This window comes from Vanellus vanellus, assembly GCF_965231255.1.
Source record: "Vanellus vanellus genome assembly, chromosome: 22".
In the NCBI taxonomy this organism is placed as follows: domain Eukaryota; kingdom Metazoa; phylum Chordata; class Aves; order Charadriiformes; family Charadriidae; genus Vanellus; species Vanellus vanellus.
In genome coordinates this window covers 7,146,743-7,163,792 of record NC_138927.1, presented here as the reverse complement: position 1 = coordinate 7,163,792, position 17,050 = coordinate 7,146,743, and the positions used below count along the sequence as shown (strand labels likewise).

General features: G+C 42.4%; 1 protein-coding gene across 1 annotated transcript in view; it reads right to left on the bottom strand.

Moving 5' to 3' along the window:
- Window positions 1–12,693, bottom strand: part of ZMYM4 (zinc finger MYM-type containing 4) — a gene marked incomplete at its 5' end in the record, with an annotated part of 42,572 nt that extends 29,879 nt beyond the window's left edge. Inside the window, 2 exon segments of the mRNA XM_082494183.1 lie at window positions 399–441; window positions 12,652–12,693. Of these exon segments, the coding sequence (XP_082350309.1) occupies window positions 399–441; window positions 12,652–12,693 (85 nt within the window).
- Window positions 12,694–17,050: the final 4,357 nt, after the last annotated feature.

Below are 17,050 nucleotides of genomic sequence, written 5' to 3'. Positions count from 1 at the left end.
AAAAAAACCACCATAAACAGTCAGAAAATTCACCAACTTTATGTATAACAAAGCATGAGCATTAAGTGTCATTTGCTAATATGACTGTTGCTGCAATTCCTTCAATACTCTAAGCCTCCTTGGGCCAACAGTACTGATAAAACCTTGCTGCCATAAGAAACGGTTCTGTCCCATTCACCACACAGTGAAGAAGCTGAACTGAGCAAAACTAACCAAAGAAAGAAAAACCATTAACTTCAATTCATCTCATTTGTAACACTTGTGGAGAAGGCAAGGCAGGGAGGGAATGAGTAGCAAGGGGTAAGAGAAGGGCAAGACAGTCTTTTTCAGCAGCAATGACACTTCTAAGAAATGTTTTGTGTAACTATGGCCTTATATAAATAAATAAAAATACTTACATTTTTCTGTAATATCAAATACCGCATCAGATTTATCTTCAAACTGTAAAAAGGAAAGCACTATATCATTATCTCGGTCAGCTGCCATGTACTTTTCTAAAAAGTATGCGATCAAAACCAAAACCAACGAGAAAGATTGCAATTCCTCTTCCTTCCTTTCTTGCTCCAAGCAAAGTTCTACAAACTAAGACTGTTTCGTTACTGGGAAGTCACATTTACCCTAACAAGTTCAGAAGTCCACAGAAAAAGCACATCATGAAAATTCAGAATTAGCGTTTTTTCCCAGAGAAGGTGGAGGAGAGAGGGGAGGGGAAGGGAATGTCAAAATTTTCACTTCTACATGAGAAACTTCTACAAGGTCAAGATCACAGATTCTGCCTTCTTTGACACTCTACACGCCTTCGCTTCCTCTGAATGTTATAAATGGAAAAACAGAATCACACACAGCTTCCGCTGACACAGGTTGCACAGATCCAAAGGTTTCATCTCCCTAACAGGGAATGTTCCCTTTCCAGGAACAGTGAAATGCTTAACTTCCTAACAGTAACGAGACAACGAGCACCAGTATGAGCGTAACCAAAGAAGCACCAGATGATGACTCTGAGTGCTGTACAAAACATCTGTTTACATTAAACATTCTCTGACAGACGTTAAAGTTGACAGCATGCTTAAATGCTGTCTTGGAGAAGTATGAGCACTCAGTGTAATTAAAGGGGTTTTTTTAGAATGTCCAACTCATTAGTATCCTCCTTTCTGCCTAAAAGATAACAGCAATTCATTTAAGTCAGCTCTCCTTTCTCTACATCTCCAGCTCTACACTTTCTTTTCTGGTAGATCCTGCTCACGCTTCAATTCTTAAGCCATCTTAAGGAAAGTAATGGGATTTGATAGCAAAGGGATGATCTCTAATTTCATTTAACTCAAGTAATTTAGTTGATAAATCGGATATTCCACAAGACCGTGATGGGGAACTATCAGTTTGGTAGCAGCCCACTCCGGGAAAGGATGACAACATACTGTCACAGGATTCATCCGATGGCAAAGAGTCCATCAGTCTCTTTCCAATATCACTACAAAGACAAGCCAGCTCCTGCAGCTTAAGTACACACACACGGAATAGTGCGGACCTGCCAAGCATTGTGAATATCAAGACAATTTGATACTGCACCAAAACTTTCCAGGTTCCCTGAGCAGACAGTTGAGGCTGGAAAAATGAAATACATAACCAAGAAGAAAAAAAAAAGTTACACTCTTCCACAAGGCTGATGCAAGTCTATTCATTGCAATTATCTAGAGGAAAAAACAGCAAGGAAACACATTCCAGGAAGGTTTGCAAGGCCTGAGTTCTGTTACTGCTATAATGATCCTAGGAGCGTCTTCAGAGATGCAAGTTTAATGTTGATCTAGAAGTCCACTTGTAGCCAACTAGGTTTACACTAGTGTAAAATTAATCCCCATAAATACTGGATATACTTAGTGCCAATATCAGATGCTGAGGACAAGTAGAGTGGTGGTGCGCTGTTTTTACGGAAGAAGAGAAAAATGAATTTATTGCCATTTGATAATAATATCAGAGTACGAAGCCTTGGGAGGCAAAACTGATAGCCTAGGTCCTTTTCTCTATGCTGACCTTCCTTGATCCCCTTCTTGCTTCTTGTCAGTAATGCGCTTTCTTCTCCAAAAAAGTCTCGGACAATTTGCTGGTAGGGCGATAGAAGTTTTCAGTTGAGATGAAGCATCGGATCATCCTTTCCTCAAAGCAGCTTTGTATCAAAGTAGTTCTTTGACTCTTTTGAGATCCAGAGTATCTGTGGGAAAGTATTCTAGGTTCTACTACACTCCTGGTTACCTTATACATCCAGACCCTAGGTATTCCTCCTCCTCTGGTGATAACAAAATTTTAATAATAGGGGATAAAATCGGAAATACTGTTATTAGGTAAAAAAGACATTTCACAGTCTGGACCTCTCTGTTTCATTCAAAATGACAACATGCAAGTCAGCACAAGGGGCCACCTGCAAGAGCGCGTTAGAGACTACCATAAATATTTTGGACAAGTTGGAAAACATTTACAATCTACCTGGAAGGAAAACAAGACACTTCCCAAAACCAAGGTCATCCTAGGAAAAACAAACTCTACTTTGTTTCTTTTCTCTTTCTTCTGTGAGGCTATCAAAAAAAGAGATAATCTTGATTATTTTCTGCCTTTAAAAGCCTTTAGGATACAAAGGAAGATCTGTGCCCTATGGTCTTCCACTGGAAACATTTATAGAACAGGAACTTCAGCATCTGATAATAGTAGCAGTCTTATCTAAGCCACCATCTAGTCTCTGATGGTGAACAGCATCAGAACTCCCGCGTGGTGTAAATCCAAAGAGAGGAAACTAGAGGAAATGTTTGTATGCTTGTATGTGTGGACATATATGTATCTACACACACATAAATGTATATCTCTCTCTCTCCCCAATAAATCAGCCATTCCACAACAGTCTATAACCTGACTCAGTCCTGAAATGAGGGCTCGTATACTATTTTTCTGAATTAGTGTGGGGTATTCTCTCAATTATATACACCTCTATTCCCTTCCTGAATCCTATTACAATCTTGTTTAATGCCATCTCAGAAGGAAATTCTGTATAGCACTAGTTACATAAAAATATATCACCTTAATCAGTCGTATAAGTTGGCTTTCACTGGATTATGGTCTTGTATTACACAGAAATGTAAGTAATAATGCCCAACTTGCTATTTCTGTATTATTGTATTATAGTTTTGCAAGGCAATTCCCTCTCACCAGTGCACATACTTCCTCCTTTGATTAGTCATCATCACTCTTAATTCCCTTTATTTCTTCTGCTCAGATTTTTTAAAATCTGGTGATTAAAACAGAAAAAAGTACTCTAGAGGCAAACATGAAACTGATTCATTGGACGGCATTTCCTGTGGGTCATTTTTGACAGATCTCAGAAGAGGCACCTCAATATCACAGATTAAGTCCCAGATAACTACAGAACGGAAAGTATCAGGAACGGAAAGTTTTCTGTTAAAATACTCTAGGCTTCAACTCCTCAACACAGTCCTCAAAACGCACTTGCTGTTGCAAAACCAAACTCAAGAATATCATATTTTAAAACACCTTCACGCAATCACTTCGGCTAATATTTTGCCAGAATAACGTAACGATACTTAGTGCTTTTAAGTAGTGAGCATTCCCTAAGAGTTTAAGACAGAACAGTTTAAGTGTGATACTAGCAAAATTACATGGGTTTGGATGTTTCTTTCTTAGTGACTGTCTCATCAGCTAGCGTCGTACACAAAGCAATCCGCTGCCTACTCAGGTTGTAATAAATAAATAAATGAAACAAGAATGCAGAAATGGTGACAAAACAATTAGGTATTCCTGGAAGCAATGTGTTTTGCTTTAAATTAACTACACTTTACATAAAGACAGTACTGTTTTTATTAAAAAAAAAAAATACTCCACTAGGTATGTCAACTTTTTTTTTTATAATTGTATATCAGATTCTAGGGAAACACTGTTACATCCTCAGCACTACCCCATCCTTACTTGGAACAGGTGACGGAAGGACACTGTTTACACTTTAATACAATGTGCTAACTTGAAATAAATAAAAACCTCTTCAATAGTTTAACGGTGTTCAAAGTTGCCATAGATTTCATAAATCAAACAATTAACAAATTATTTTTGTGCAATATAAAGAGAAAAAGCTGTCTATGACTACAACCTTGCTTTGGACGCAAAATAGATAATTTCTTTTGAAAAATAAACAAATCAATGTAACAACTTTACATACACAGGCACATATCTTTCTAGCAAGCTTCTGAATTTTTATCCTAGGTTTTACTGCATCCATAAGCAAACTGTGGAAAGGGAGCAGATGTTAAGATAACTGCAATTAAAAATAGTCAGAGATGATTCTCAGTTTCTCGTCTGTACAGTTTCCTCGTCCCTACACACACAGCATAACCCCCCACTTCAGAATTCATTACTGATAAGGAAGACACCTTTTTTTTTTTAAAAAAAAAAAAAAAGAAGTCATTTAAATTATAATTGCTATTCTTGAACCAGGTGCGTGAGCTCAGGAAGCATCCCCTGACCTTTTACACATGACATCCCCGGCAGGGATGCCAGGCAGGCAGCCGGCCGCCGCCGCACCTCCGCTACGGCAAAACTCCACCGCGCCAGCGGAATTAAGCAGCGAGTCTCTGCCGGAGAGCCGCTTTCCACCCAAACACCGACAGACCCAGCGATTCCTACCTTCGGAGCACCTGGGGAGGGAAGAGCAGAGGGTAACAAAGAGCCAGGCTGCTGCAGGTACCTGCTACAGGAAAGGAACGGCTGCGGCAGGAAGAGAATCCGGTGGGGTCAAGCAAGCCATAGAGCTCGGCGCATGGTGCCGGGCCTGCAGAGCCCCCTAGCCGCCCCGGCTACCCGCCGGACGGACAACCACACCGGACGGCCGCCCAGGCCAGGAGCCCCTGGGGCTCGCTGGCAGGGAGCCGTGCGTTGGCGTTCGTCGGTGAGAACGGGTTGGGAGCGTGGGGAGAGGGAAAGCCCGGGCCAGGCTGCGAGGTGTGTGTCCTTGAGGGCAGCTAAGCCATGCTCCAGACTTCAAAAGATTCTTTTTAATCACTACTCGAGTCTAAGGGTAATTAAATGGATACTACGATGGCTATTTTTAAAGGCAAATCCCAAACAATCATCTATTAAAGACATCTGTAAAAAGACAAAGACAGGCATATTTCAATTTATGTGGCTCCTCACCTTCCTGTTCAAGAAATGTGGTTTCACCTTGCATCTCACCTGCTGATGCTTCTTCGATTTTTAAGTTTCAGGAAAGAAGATTTAGGCACGTGCCGCTGCCATTTCATTTGTGCATTTTTAGAATTCTGAATGATTCACCAGAAATCATGGGGAGCAGTTCAGCGCGGAAGCGCATCGCCCCTTTCTATCCCTGGGTTTTTCTGACATTCCTGAATTTTCTGAATAGTCACAGGCCAATTCCAAACAAAGCCCCTGTCATCATTATGGTTTCCACATCCACCAAACACACACACACACAAGCTGCAAGCTGTTACCAACCTATAAGGGGCAAAGTAGATGAGTCTGTCAAACACACAGAAAGTTACAGTGTGCCTTACTTTTTCTGAACGATGGGTGGTTTTACTCTATAACTACAAAAACCAGAGGGGTATCCCCATCGACCCACAAACATGGATTTGAGAAGGACACAGCTCCACACAGGAAGGCTTCACCTCGCACTGCATTTTGCAAAGACACCAGGGTCTGATGTGCCGACCTGAAGTCTGCTAGCTGTGCGGGCTTTGCAAATTCCAAAACACACACAGACACAAACCACATATCAAGCAAACAAACCAAGACATCCACAATAAAGGGTTTCTTTTAGAAACTAATAACTTCTCCCCTCAAAACCTCTCCCCTGGCTACGCACTGAACTTTCCTGCTGCTGGTTAAGGCACTACAAACGACCGTAGACACTGGGATTTTGGTCACACCAAATCTTTAAGTGAGCTGAAATAAAGATAATTCCTATTTTTCACAGTATAAGTCAGAAAAACTAAACTGAAGCTACATGGAGGTAAAAATCACCAAAATCAGAGCAGGGTCCATATCATAACAATGTATGTTTCTGCTGTGACACTCTGCGAGTAATCACTCCAAATATTTCAGTTCAGTTACATATTTTAGCATCCCACAAGAAAGACAACATTTCCCAGATTACAAACGTGTACTTTTGGCCAAAGCTTTCAAAAGTGTAGCTATTTAAAAGATTACATTCTGCAAAGCACACAATCCCCTTAATTCCATGTAACTCAGAAGCTGAGTAGCTCATTAAGAGAGAGCCATCACCATGTCTTTTAAGAGAAAGCCGGTCCATACAACACAACTAAGCAGAGATGAGGGTACCAATCTGGGGTGGAGGACCAACACTATAACCTCAGAAGGATGCCTCAATGTCTCCCCCAAGAGGGTAATTCACCACGTTAGTAACTGCTTGCTACTAGTTATGTTACTAATAGGAGGAAAAAAATGCAACCCTCTGTAAATTAATCTTTAAAGAAAGCGAAACATGTATAAAACCTAAGTTGTCTGCTTTTCACTATCATTTGTCCCCAAATCAGAAGCCTACAAGATGGCTCTGCATGCAAATCAGGAAAATTTACAAATGTAGCACCTTCTGCTTGTTGATAAACACAGCAGGGATTATCAGCCCTCCTTCACAGAATGGTTTATATGTTAATAGGCCCACACTGGTGAATCATCTCATCTACCATTAGGTACTGCAAGTCTTTTCCCTTCTCCTAAGAGTTCAGTGCCAACAACAACAATTGGTGGTGAAAACTGGAGAGCCTGTATGTATAGTATTTCTGTCTTTAAGGACAGAAAAGCAAGCATGTGTTCTACTTTATTCTTCAAAGTACTTTCCTAACTCAAGCTTCCTTTTTGCCCGTTCCACTTCTCATCCATGTTCCTGTACAGTTCTACAATTTTCTGCTTTTCCTGTTCTTATAAAAACTGGTACTTCTCTCTTTCAGGTGGCTACAATTCCAGTCCCATTTGTAGCTGTCGCCCTGGTTGGCTTCTACTTTTTCTTTTCCTATGAAGAACTGGTTCTTACAATAGGCAGCTGAGTTGGATGTTCCACCTTCTTTGCAGATATTATTACAAGTATCCAAGGCTCTTCAGAACGAAATGCCTGAACACCTGTAAAAACAGGCAGAAAAAACACTAGTACTGTGTGCTCAGAGCTCTCAGCAAAGCTCCTGTGATTGCTTCATGGAGCGCTCGAGAACTGCCCTGTTGCATGAACAAACAAGACCGTCTGCACACAACGCCTTCAAGGACACGAGCAACCATCACAGCAAGACAGTACAAAACACTGACCCGCGTCGGAGTGATTCTTCTGCCTGCAAATAAGTGATGGTGGCAAAGCCTGCCTTATATAGGCATCCTCCCCACAGTGAAACTTTCTTTAAAGGTATTTAACCAATCAATTTGGTAAGTTTCAAGATAGCAGAAATTTTGCTAAAACCCACAAAAAAGAGTATTTTTTTTTCCTCCTATAGTATAGGAGCACTATAACAACTCCTACCAGGCAATATGAAACATAATAAAGACCTGTTAATAGTCTGCATTAACTAAACTGAATTTCATAAAGCTTTCTTCAGCAAATAGCACCATTTAATAAAGATTAAATCTTTCCACTGACTTTTTAGACTGTTTTAACAAATATCAAGATTCAAAAAACTACACAAATAAGTTATTAAAAAATAATAAAAGAAAGCAAGTAGTCAAAAGTTTCTCCTGTAGGAATAACTCTGTACAGTTGTGCTAATTCTGTCTCAGGTTCCTCTCATGTAAATTTAGACAATTAAACATTAGTTTATTAGGGTAGTGATTCAGGTTTCCTCTCTTTCCAATGGAAACGAAGAGATTCCTGCAGCAGCAATTCATCCTTTACAAAATATGCCTTTACGAAAAGGACAGACCATATCATGCAATTTTTGCATCAGTACCAGTTCAGTAAAGCAAAGTTATGGTCTTTTAAACTTTTCATTTAACTTGAAATTTCTGAGTAGCACTTCCAGAGTGTCAGAGTTAAAGGAAGAGAGGATGGCAACACAGGTCACCTACACCAGGTCATGAGGGTGGCACCAAGCTGTAGCCTGCTCGACACTTAAATTGGTCTCCCTTTTCCTGATACAGTTCAAGAAAAGCTTGTGATAGCAGATTTCACTCTCTTTCAAACTCAGCTGGCTTTTGCTTCAGCCTGGCACCAGCTTCTAGAAATAAAGTAACTGCTCCTGGGATCAGCAACATGCAAGGATGAGCGTATCACAGCCTCACAGCTACAGCATTCATGAAACACTCTGCTGGACCTTTCCAATAACAGAATTCATTCTATCCTCAAGTTATTTTCCCAGACTGGCTCTTACTCACTCTCTTTGTTATGTTTCAACTGGACAGCTAATTAAAAAAACCCAACCTTGCAGGTGTACTCTACCCATCTCCCCGTTTTGCCCCTGCGGACACACCATTTTTTTCTATTGAAGAATGTACGGCAGAACACAGGCTAAGATGATAGACACGGAGAGCACACACAGTTCTGCTAACATGCCCATGATGAAATATTCTCTGCCAGAGAAGCCTTATTTTGAAGAGTTTAGATGATCGCAGAGCGTAAGTGTTACAAGCAAAAGCAGGAGCGAGGTGCAAGAGCACTGCTTTTATTCTATTATGACACTTATAAAACAGATGATGGAAATCATCTGAACAGTCAGTCATTAACAGAAAACCTTGAAGAAAATTCTGTAGATAAAACTTGCTACAAGACTTGTTTAGGGAAAGGACAATGTTAATTGGAACGTTTGGAAGGAATGATGGGATCCAACAGTCATTAAATGAGAGAAAAGCTAAGATAACCCCTTCGAGAACATTTGGAGTGATTTCAGAATTAATTTCCACTATCCTAATCATGCAGCGGGCCTTGAACTGGCTATAAAGAGCTTACTTAATTTTTCTGTATTTTATACAAAGTGAAAAGTCCTAATGCAAAAGACTGAGATCCATTATGCTTATTTTCAGAAGGTGAATTCAAAGATTATGACATCAAAGCACCCTTTGAGAGGTGCACAAGCCTTTGCAGAGAAATGTTTTCATCGTTGTTGTACCATTCAAAAGTAGTTTAGTAACAAAACTTTCTAAGTGAGATTAACTCCTTCAATTTTTAATTAAAGCCATGCAAAATTAAAAATCTTTTGCAAACAGCTGTTTCACTAATGCAGACACCCAAGTGTTCACCTACTCACACCAAATTCACATCCAAGAGCCCAAGTGTCAAATTTCAGTAGTTAGCACTGTACACTCCAAATTGTCCTGTCTAGTTCAATGACAGAGTACTGTCATAAATAAATGATCATTCTATTCAAAATATAAACTGTTCAAGACAGTGATATTATAGACAAATTAAAGTTGAAGTGCCACAAATATTTTGATAAAAATAACCGACATACAAGCAGGCAATTTCAAGTTCATCTTGATATAATTTAGTAAGTAGCAAAAGTAAAACATGTTGATGTATTTTCTTTAGAAAATACAATGGCTTTGATTTGGGGCAGAAATTAACCTTCTCTAAAATAACAATTTTGCCATAGGAACTTTCCAAATACTATTAAAAAACAAAATCAGACAAACTTCTATGTCAGTCTTACACTGGCAAAATCTTTTTTAGTTTGTTGCTCATTATCGCGGACTGAGCTAAAAGATGGCAACTGCTTATCAATGGGTTTTGCAAAATGCCAGTTTCAGCGTATGTGCTTCTGGAATAATATTTGCAAAAGATTTTAATATTGAAAAGAGCAATTCTGAATGCATCAGCACTTGCTAAGTTCCTCTTTGAAGAAATTATTAAATCAGCCTGCTACAGTTTAACCCCAGCCAGCAACCAAGCACCACGCAGCCGAATCAGAAGGGTAAATGTGAGAATACTCACGGGTTGAAATAAAGACAGTTTAATAAGTAGAGCAAAAGCCACGCACACAATCAGTCAAACAAGGAATTCACTCACTACTTCCCATCGCAGGCGGGTGTTCAGACACCCCCAGGAAAGCGGGGCTCCAGCACGCGTTACGGTGACTTGGGAAGACAAACGTCATAACTCCAAACGTCCCCCCCTTCCTCCTTCTTCCCCCAGCTTCCTATGCCGGGCATGACATCATATGGTCTGGGACACCCCTTTGGGCAGCCGGGGTCAGCCCTCCCAGCTGTGTCCCCTCCCGGCTCCTTGTGCCCCCCAGCCCATTGCTGGCGGGGCCGGGTGAGAAGCAAAAAAGGCCTTGACTCTGTGTAAGTGCTGCTGGGCAGTAACTAAAACATCCCTGTATTATCAACACTGTTTTCAGCACAAATCCAAAACATAGCCCCATATTAGCTACTATGAAACAAATGAACTCTATCCCAGCCAAAACCAGCACAAACGGGAACTGGACCACTACGGGGAAGAGAAATGCAATATGCAGGTTTTCCAAGACCTCATTAATTCTGGCTTTAATGGAAGATATACAAGTGTGCCATATTTACGGTATGCTAATCGCATTCTTCACAGGTTCCATCAGTCATCCAAGCAGCCAGGAAGGATTTACTTCTCCCCACGTTCCTCAAGAGCATCTTGATGCATGAACTGGTTTGGGGATGGGGAAAGGAGTTGAGGAAATTCAGCTCTCAAGACTTCAAAGATTACAGACTGATACAATGCAATACACTGGTGCTACTATTTATTTTAAAATCTCACAGGAGCCTTTCTGGCACAGTTAAGATTAACCTCACTGGCAGACTTGGGACCAGGAAGGCATTTTCCTTCAAGCTAGATTGGCAAGTTGCTTCCTCTTTCCTTACTAACTCGCCTGGGGCAACTGCCACTTTCCTGGATCATCCTTAAATTTTACTAAACAAGTTCTCTGCTGCTTGTGCAGGAACGGAGAATGTTGTCAATGCCAAGAGCACAAGAGGCTTTCCATGATGTACAGGGACATGTGGAGCAATAACTGATGGAGACTTCTGGGCTTACCACCTAGTGGATGATTAGCCAACCAACAGAGAAATTATTTTTCCTGAAACAAATGAAGATGATACTAAGTTGACAACACTTTTTTATTATTCCTTAGCAGGTAATTGCCACGCTTAAGAAGAAAAAAGGCAATCATGTCTCTTTTTTTTGTTGATAATAACAGGTAACTTCACAGATAAATTGAACATACAAAGGCAACGAGCATGAAGAGACGACTGGTCACAACCGCTCTGAGCAACCTTGCAATGCTTGACCATCCTCATGGTGTAAAAGTATTTCCTTATGTCCACTAACAGTTCAACTACTAGGAATGAATTTTAATTTAAAATTTCTTAAGTTATTGTCTTACATGTAGCCACTTCCCTTTAGATTTCTTGCAGATAGCCAAGATCTCGATCCCCCAAACACTTACAGATTTATTTAATATTTGCCAGCAATTCCACAAAATTCTTTGAGTTTGCTCGTAAATAAGCTCAAGTGTCTGAAAGACATGGGTCTAAGACAATGTTCATTTCTGTAACTGCAGAGTAGACAAACAACGTCTGTGCAACTCCTCCAATTAGACCCTGAAGGTCAACTTTTCTGTTTATCAAGAATTACTTTCACCGCAATCACAAGTTTCATGTTCCCTGAAATAAATTCAGCAAATTAAACTTCTTTCATATACAAGAATGGAAAACTTGAGCTTGTGTTTTTGTCTTTCTCAAGGCTGGAGAACAGGAAAACTTCTTCATCTTTGGGAAAAGGGAACTGGACAGCTCAGAGTCTTGTAGTAGACTATGGACCCTTCCACACAACTTCAAATGTGACTTAAATTTGTTCCTATCAGAAAGCTTTTAATCAAGAGTTACAGGCATGCAGGAAAGAGGACAGGAGTCGTTGCAAGATTATTCTGAGCACTGCTTATAAAGTTATTCTCCCTCAGTTACTTCACAGGCTACAAGTTGTGGGCCACAAAGAACCTTCCATTTGTTTAAAAGATTAAGTATTTCTTCAAGTAGATGAGTGTGCCCAGTGTACTTAGAGACGGGGGTCTCAGGATTGGCACAGCTAGTGGTATACACTCAATGGCTGCAGCCTGAGTACCCAAGAACTGGATGAAACTGCCATCTTGACTCACTATGGTTTGACATGGACAACTGAAATAGATTTCAGAAGAGCACCAAGAACATCGTGTTTGAAACAAGGAGACAGACAGTGACGATGGATCCTACTTAGCTGCAAGTTTATTATTTAAGTGATGCCAAGATGCTTATGAAAATGATTCCTGGACACTCTCCTTAAGGAAAACTAAGGGAAAACTAAGGAAACCTTGAGCGGCAGCGTGGCTCAAAGGCCAGCGGGGACAGCACTGCTCGTCGGCCTGCAGCGAGCAGGCAGCCGCCACCGCACGGGCCGGGGTCGCCTGTCCCCGGGCTGGAGGGGGATCCGCAGGCCGGGCTCCGGCCGCTCGGCGCCTGGGGCGGTTGTTGCCCCCCCGGCCCGCCCGTCAGGGCCCTGGACAGCGGCGGGACCGCCGCGCCTCGCACGCTGCATCCCGGCGGCGCTCAGCGATGCCCGGCCGCCCCGGCCCCGGCCCCCTCCCGCCCTGACCCCGCCCCCTGACCCCTCCCCTTTGACCTCCCCTCGCGCCCCCCACTCACCCTGCCGCGGGGGCCGGGCCCCTCCTCCTTGGCCTCCGCCATGTTGCGCCCCCCCCTCAGCTATCCCAGCCCGGGGCGAGGGGCCGGGGGTCACTCCCCCTCAGCCTTCCCCCCCCCACACTTCGGGGGGCGCCGGAGGGAGGCTCCGCGGGGCGCCCGGGCCGGCCCCGCGCCCTGCTACGGCCAGGAGGGGGCTGGCGGGGGGGTGGGAGGCCCGGCGGCTCCCTCAGGGCGGGGGGGGGGGGGAGGTCGGACCCGCCAGGCCGCGAGCCCTCTTAAAGCTGCAACAAGCCCAGCGCGGGGCCTCAGCGCGCATGCGCCGCGCGCCTGCGCACGCCTGCGCGTCCCCGCCTCCCGCCCCCCCCTTCCCCCCGCGCAGGCGCAGTGAGGCCTCCTCAGGGCCAGGCTGGGTGCCTGCCCCAGGGCGCCGGGGGCCGGGGGGGATCGGGGGGGACCGAGGGGGGCCCAGCATGGGCATCCCTAGGCGGGCTTGGGGCGGAAGGTGTGAGGCTCGTCCCAGGGCACATCAGGCCCTGGCAGGCCTCGAGTGGCCCCATGGCGGCCACAGGGCCTGTGACCTCATGGCATGGCTGCCAGGCCCAGCCTGTGGCGGTGAGCGGTGGTGGTGACCTGCTGCAGTACCGTGGGCCGCACCTCGCCTCACACTCCGTCAGGCCGAGGCTCTCTGTGACATGGTGCTCCCACCTCAGCGCCGCCAGGTTACAGCACCCACCTGGTGGTGTGAGCCCTCCATGGCGCCGTGCTCGCACCACTCTCCCTGGCACACCCGGCCTCGTACCCAACACCGGTGGCAGGGCAGCCCATGGGATGGATCCAGTGGTGCGGGGTAGACCAGGATTGTTGTGACTTCCCTTAAGGAACGCTCCAGAAGTTGACACGTTGGACTCGCGGCCTCCCTGTTGGAGAGGGTATGTATTTGTTTATTCGACAGGATGCTCAACACGGTACAAACCATAATTTAACAAACTAGTGTTCCAAACCAAAAACAATGAGAGGTTTTAATGTACCTTTCAGCCCACATCTGTTTACTTTTACTTTTAATTTTTTACTGCCATGGAGTCTAGAAGTGCTTCCTTCCTGTGCTGGTTCTACTGCACAGTGGTTTTGAAGACAGCATGGAGTATCTGCAAGACACTTGGTCTGTTCCCTTTATTGGAATCAGCCTGAGAATATAGACAGATCTGGTTTTTGTTTGTTGTGCCTCTGCTGGATCAGTCATGAATGAACCATTATGTAATTTTTTAGTTAATTTAACATTTGTTGGTACAACTGTAAAACAGCCATGTTTTTAATGTTGGAATGGATGGTTTATATTTGACCACATTTTTCCTCATCTGGTGTTGATCAAAAGTTCATATAAGGGTTGTTTCTACAGACTCTGAGGACTTAGTCCTATGAAGATTTGCATATCTGTTTAACCTGAAATACCTGAGAGGTCGCATTTCAGTTGCTAAAATCAGTGTAACCTTTCAAGGTTAAAACCCAAATATTTAAAGCCTTGTAATATTGCCTGTCATTTTCATGCTTTCCAATAATTAAGACACTCAAAACGTTAGCAAGGCATAGGCCTATTAAGAAAAAATCTGAAACTATGCCTAAGATACAGATTGTTGCCTTTTTTATTATGCACAATGTCAAACATTACCAGCACCCACAAGCAGTTGATAAGAACAATGTGTTCCCTTCTCACTACTTAAATAATCAAACTTCTAATTAAAACTTTGTCATAAAGAGAAATCTCCGCTTCCTTACTTTATCTGATTTGCACAATTAAAGGGTGGTATTAAGCAGCAGCTGCATTTCAATGGTGAATGAAGTGATCCTTATATAAACACTGTCCTTCATCTGGCCTAAAATGCTAGATACATAATATTGGGATTCATTTAGGAAATCCTGTCAATTCTCTCTTTAGAAATGACTGCATTCCAATGACAGTGAAATAATTAATGTAACAATTTAATAAGTTATGAATAATGCTTTTCATTTACACATTAATCCGCATCCTCAAGTAAATAAAATAATTATAGTTGATGAGTTATTTTGTGAAATTTCTTGAGGAATTTGGGATTTTTTTGTGACAAAAGATGTTATATGTAGACTGTGAGCTTGATGTGAAATTTAATAATTATTCAAAAAGTACTTTTATCCTTAAATAGCTACAGATTATAAGAATGAATATTTTAATATTTTTAATGGACACAAAATATAGTAACAATAAAAGATGTTCTATGACTTAATATTTATATTGGTATTGTTTTTTGAATAGTTAGAAATTCTAGTATAGTCTAAATATAGGGCCGCCACATGTCAAGGTTCCCCCGAACACGTCCACTAGTGCCCTGAGCAGATGGCAGGACATGTGGGTGTTGTGCATAAAAGGCCACTGTGCACGCACAGATTTCCCAAAAGCATGTGTGTAACTGCACAGATGTGCTGTACATGTGCAGATCATCCGAACACTGAAAATGCACATATTTCTGAATGGGATTTTCTAGGAAGGCAGAAAATACAGAGGCAGAGCAAAAAGAGGCAATAACCCTCTTACAGTATAAATATTTATAAATTACCTAAACAATTAGTAACAATGTTGAGAAATCCAAGTATTCAGAAGTCAGGAGGAAGACCTTAAAAGATGAGATTGGTTTATGAATTTAGATCTTAAGGGTAACAAACTTGCTTTCTCTTTTTGACCTCTGGTTTCTGAGGCATTATAGTGCACTGCCTTCATGTTTGTAAGCTTAGAAAGTGTATGTGTGTGTGTGGAGTTGTTTGTTTGCTTTAATTAAACCTATATTTTCATGTAATCACAACTCCAAATGCTCAGGCATTTAGAATAACCTCAAATACCATGAGGCTTCCAGTAACATCACAGGACTTGACAAAACTGTTACAACTTCTTGGGGCTACATTGTAAATTTCAATGTTGTTTTATAAAATGAAAATTTTACATAACTTGTTCAAGCATGCTAACGGGAACGAACATCTTTATTTCATTGCATGGTTCTCATAAGTAAATTAGGGAGTTGATGGAAACATTTGAACTTTCAACGTGCAACTGAAAATGCTTTCAGACCACAAAACAAAATATTTTGTTAGAAATAGATCCTGTCATTAAAATAGATCATAATGCAACCATATGCTGTTGAAATCAATGCCTGATGGAAGGTTTGCTTAAGCTGATACTATGGACAGATGAGAGGGTGACTGTCAGTGTGGACCATTTAAAACTAGATCAACCCTGGTATGTTCTCTAGGCATCTCTCAGCCCGTTCTCTGAATTTGAACTAGAGCAGCTTGTTCAGACCTGACTTACTTTTGACTCTAAATGAGCTGTATATGTACTAATGTGGCTAAAAAAGACACAGTATAATATGTAGATAATGTAGTGATGACTAGTGCAGAACAGACCTAGATAAATGCTTGGATAAGGCAGGGAAAAGATAAGATTGTTCCACAGTATTGTTTTTGAATTGCTTTTTAATTTACCCCTGGAGTGCCCATATTATAATCTGCTGCACAATTCTGCGTGAGACTATTCCTCTTTAAAACAGTGACATTTAAAAAAGAAACCATGAAACTCCTTTCACATGCAGGCTGCAGTTCAATGAACTGGATGAATGATCTTTCCACATACCCACGGGCATGCACAGCTGAATATAGATCGCACAGAAAGCCTGCCAGCCATACACAGAGATCGAGGCGCTCCTTCCTCTGTTCCAGCTCAGGTTCTCTTCAGAGAATTGCAGTTGCAGGTGCTTACACTACTGCTGCATGTCTCGGGCCAAACACAAATTAATAACAACGAATAATCTTGTTTACTTTCCAGCGAACTCAGTGAGCATGCAAATAGGACAGGCTTTGCAAGGTGGGCTGAGAAACACGGCTGTGGCATATGTTGTACCCACATCTGGGGCCCAAGGAGAGCCGCAGAAGGACAGTGTAGGATGTACTGTATAAAAACACGGGACTTTGGAGTTAGCAAAGTGTTACCACTCCTGACTTCCAAGATACTGCATTAGGAAAGGTTGAACCAGCGTAGATGAGACCGGTGTAGCGATACTGGCGGGTCACTCCTATAGAAACATGCTTTGTGCTAGTAACAATGTGCTGTTGCCAACGGAGTTTCCTGAGCAAAATCCAAAGATTCTTTCAAGTTGTCCTCGATCCCTCTGCAAATTCCACCTTTTGCTAGGACGGTGTTTGGCGTCCAGTGGACACCATGACATGAGGACAAGCATCTAGTCTAGACAACAGCCACAAGAGTTGTTAAGAGCAGTGTACCAGTTCACTTGGCTTTGACACCAAGGATGGAACCAGCACAGCGCCGTGTGGTTGTGGGATAAGATGGCCTGAGAGCAGGGACAGAGAAAACTGAGAA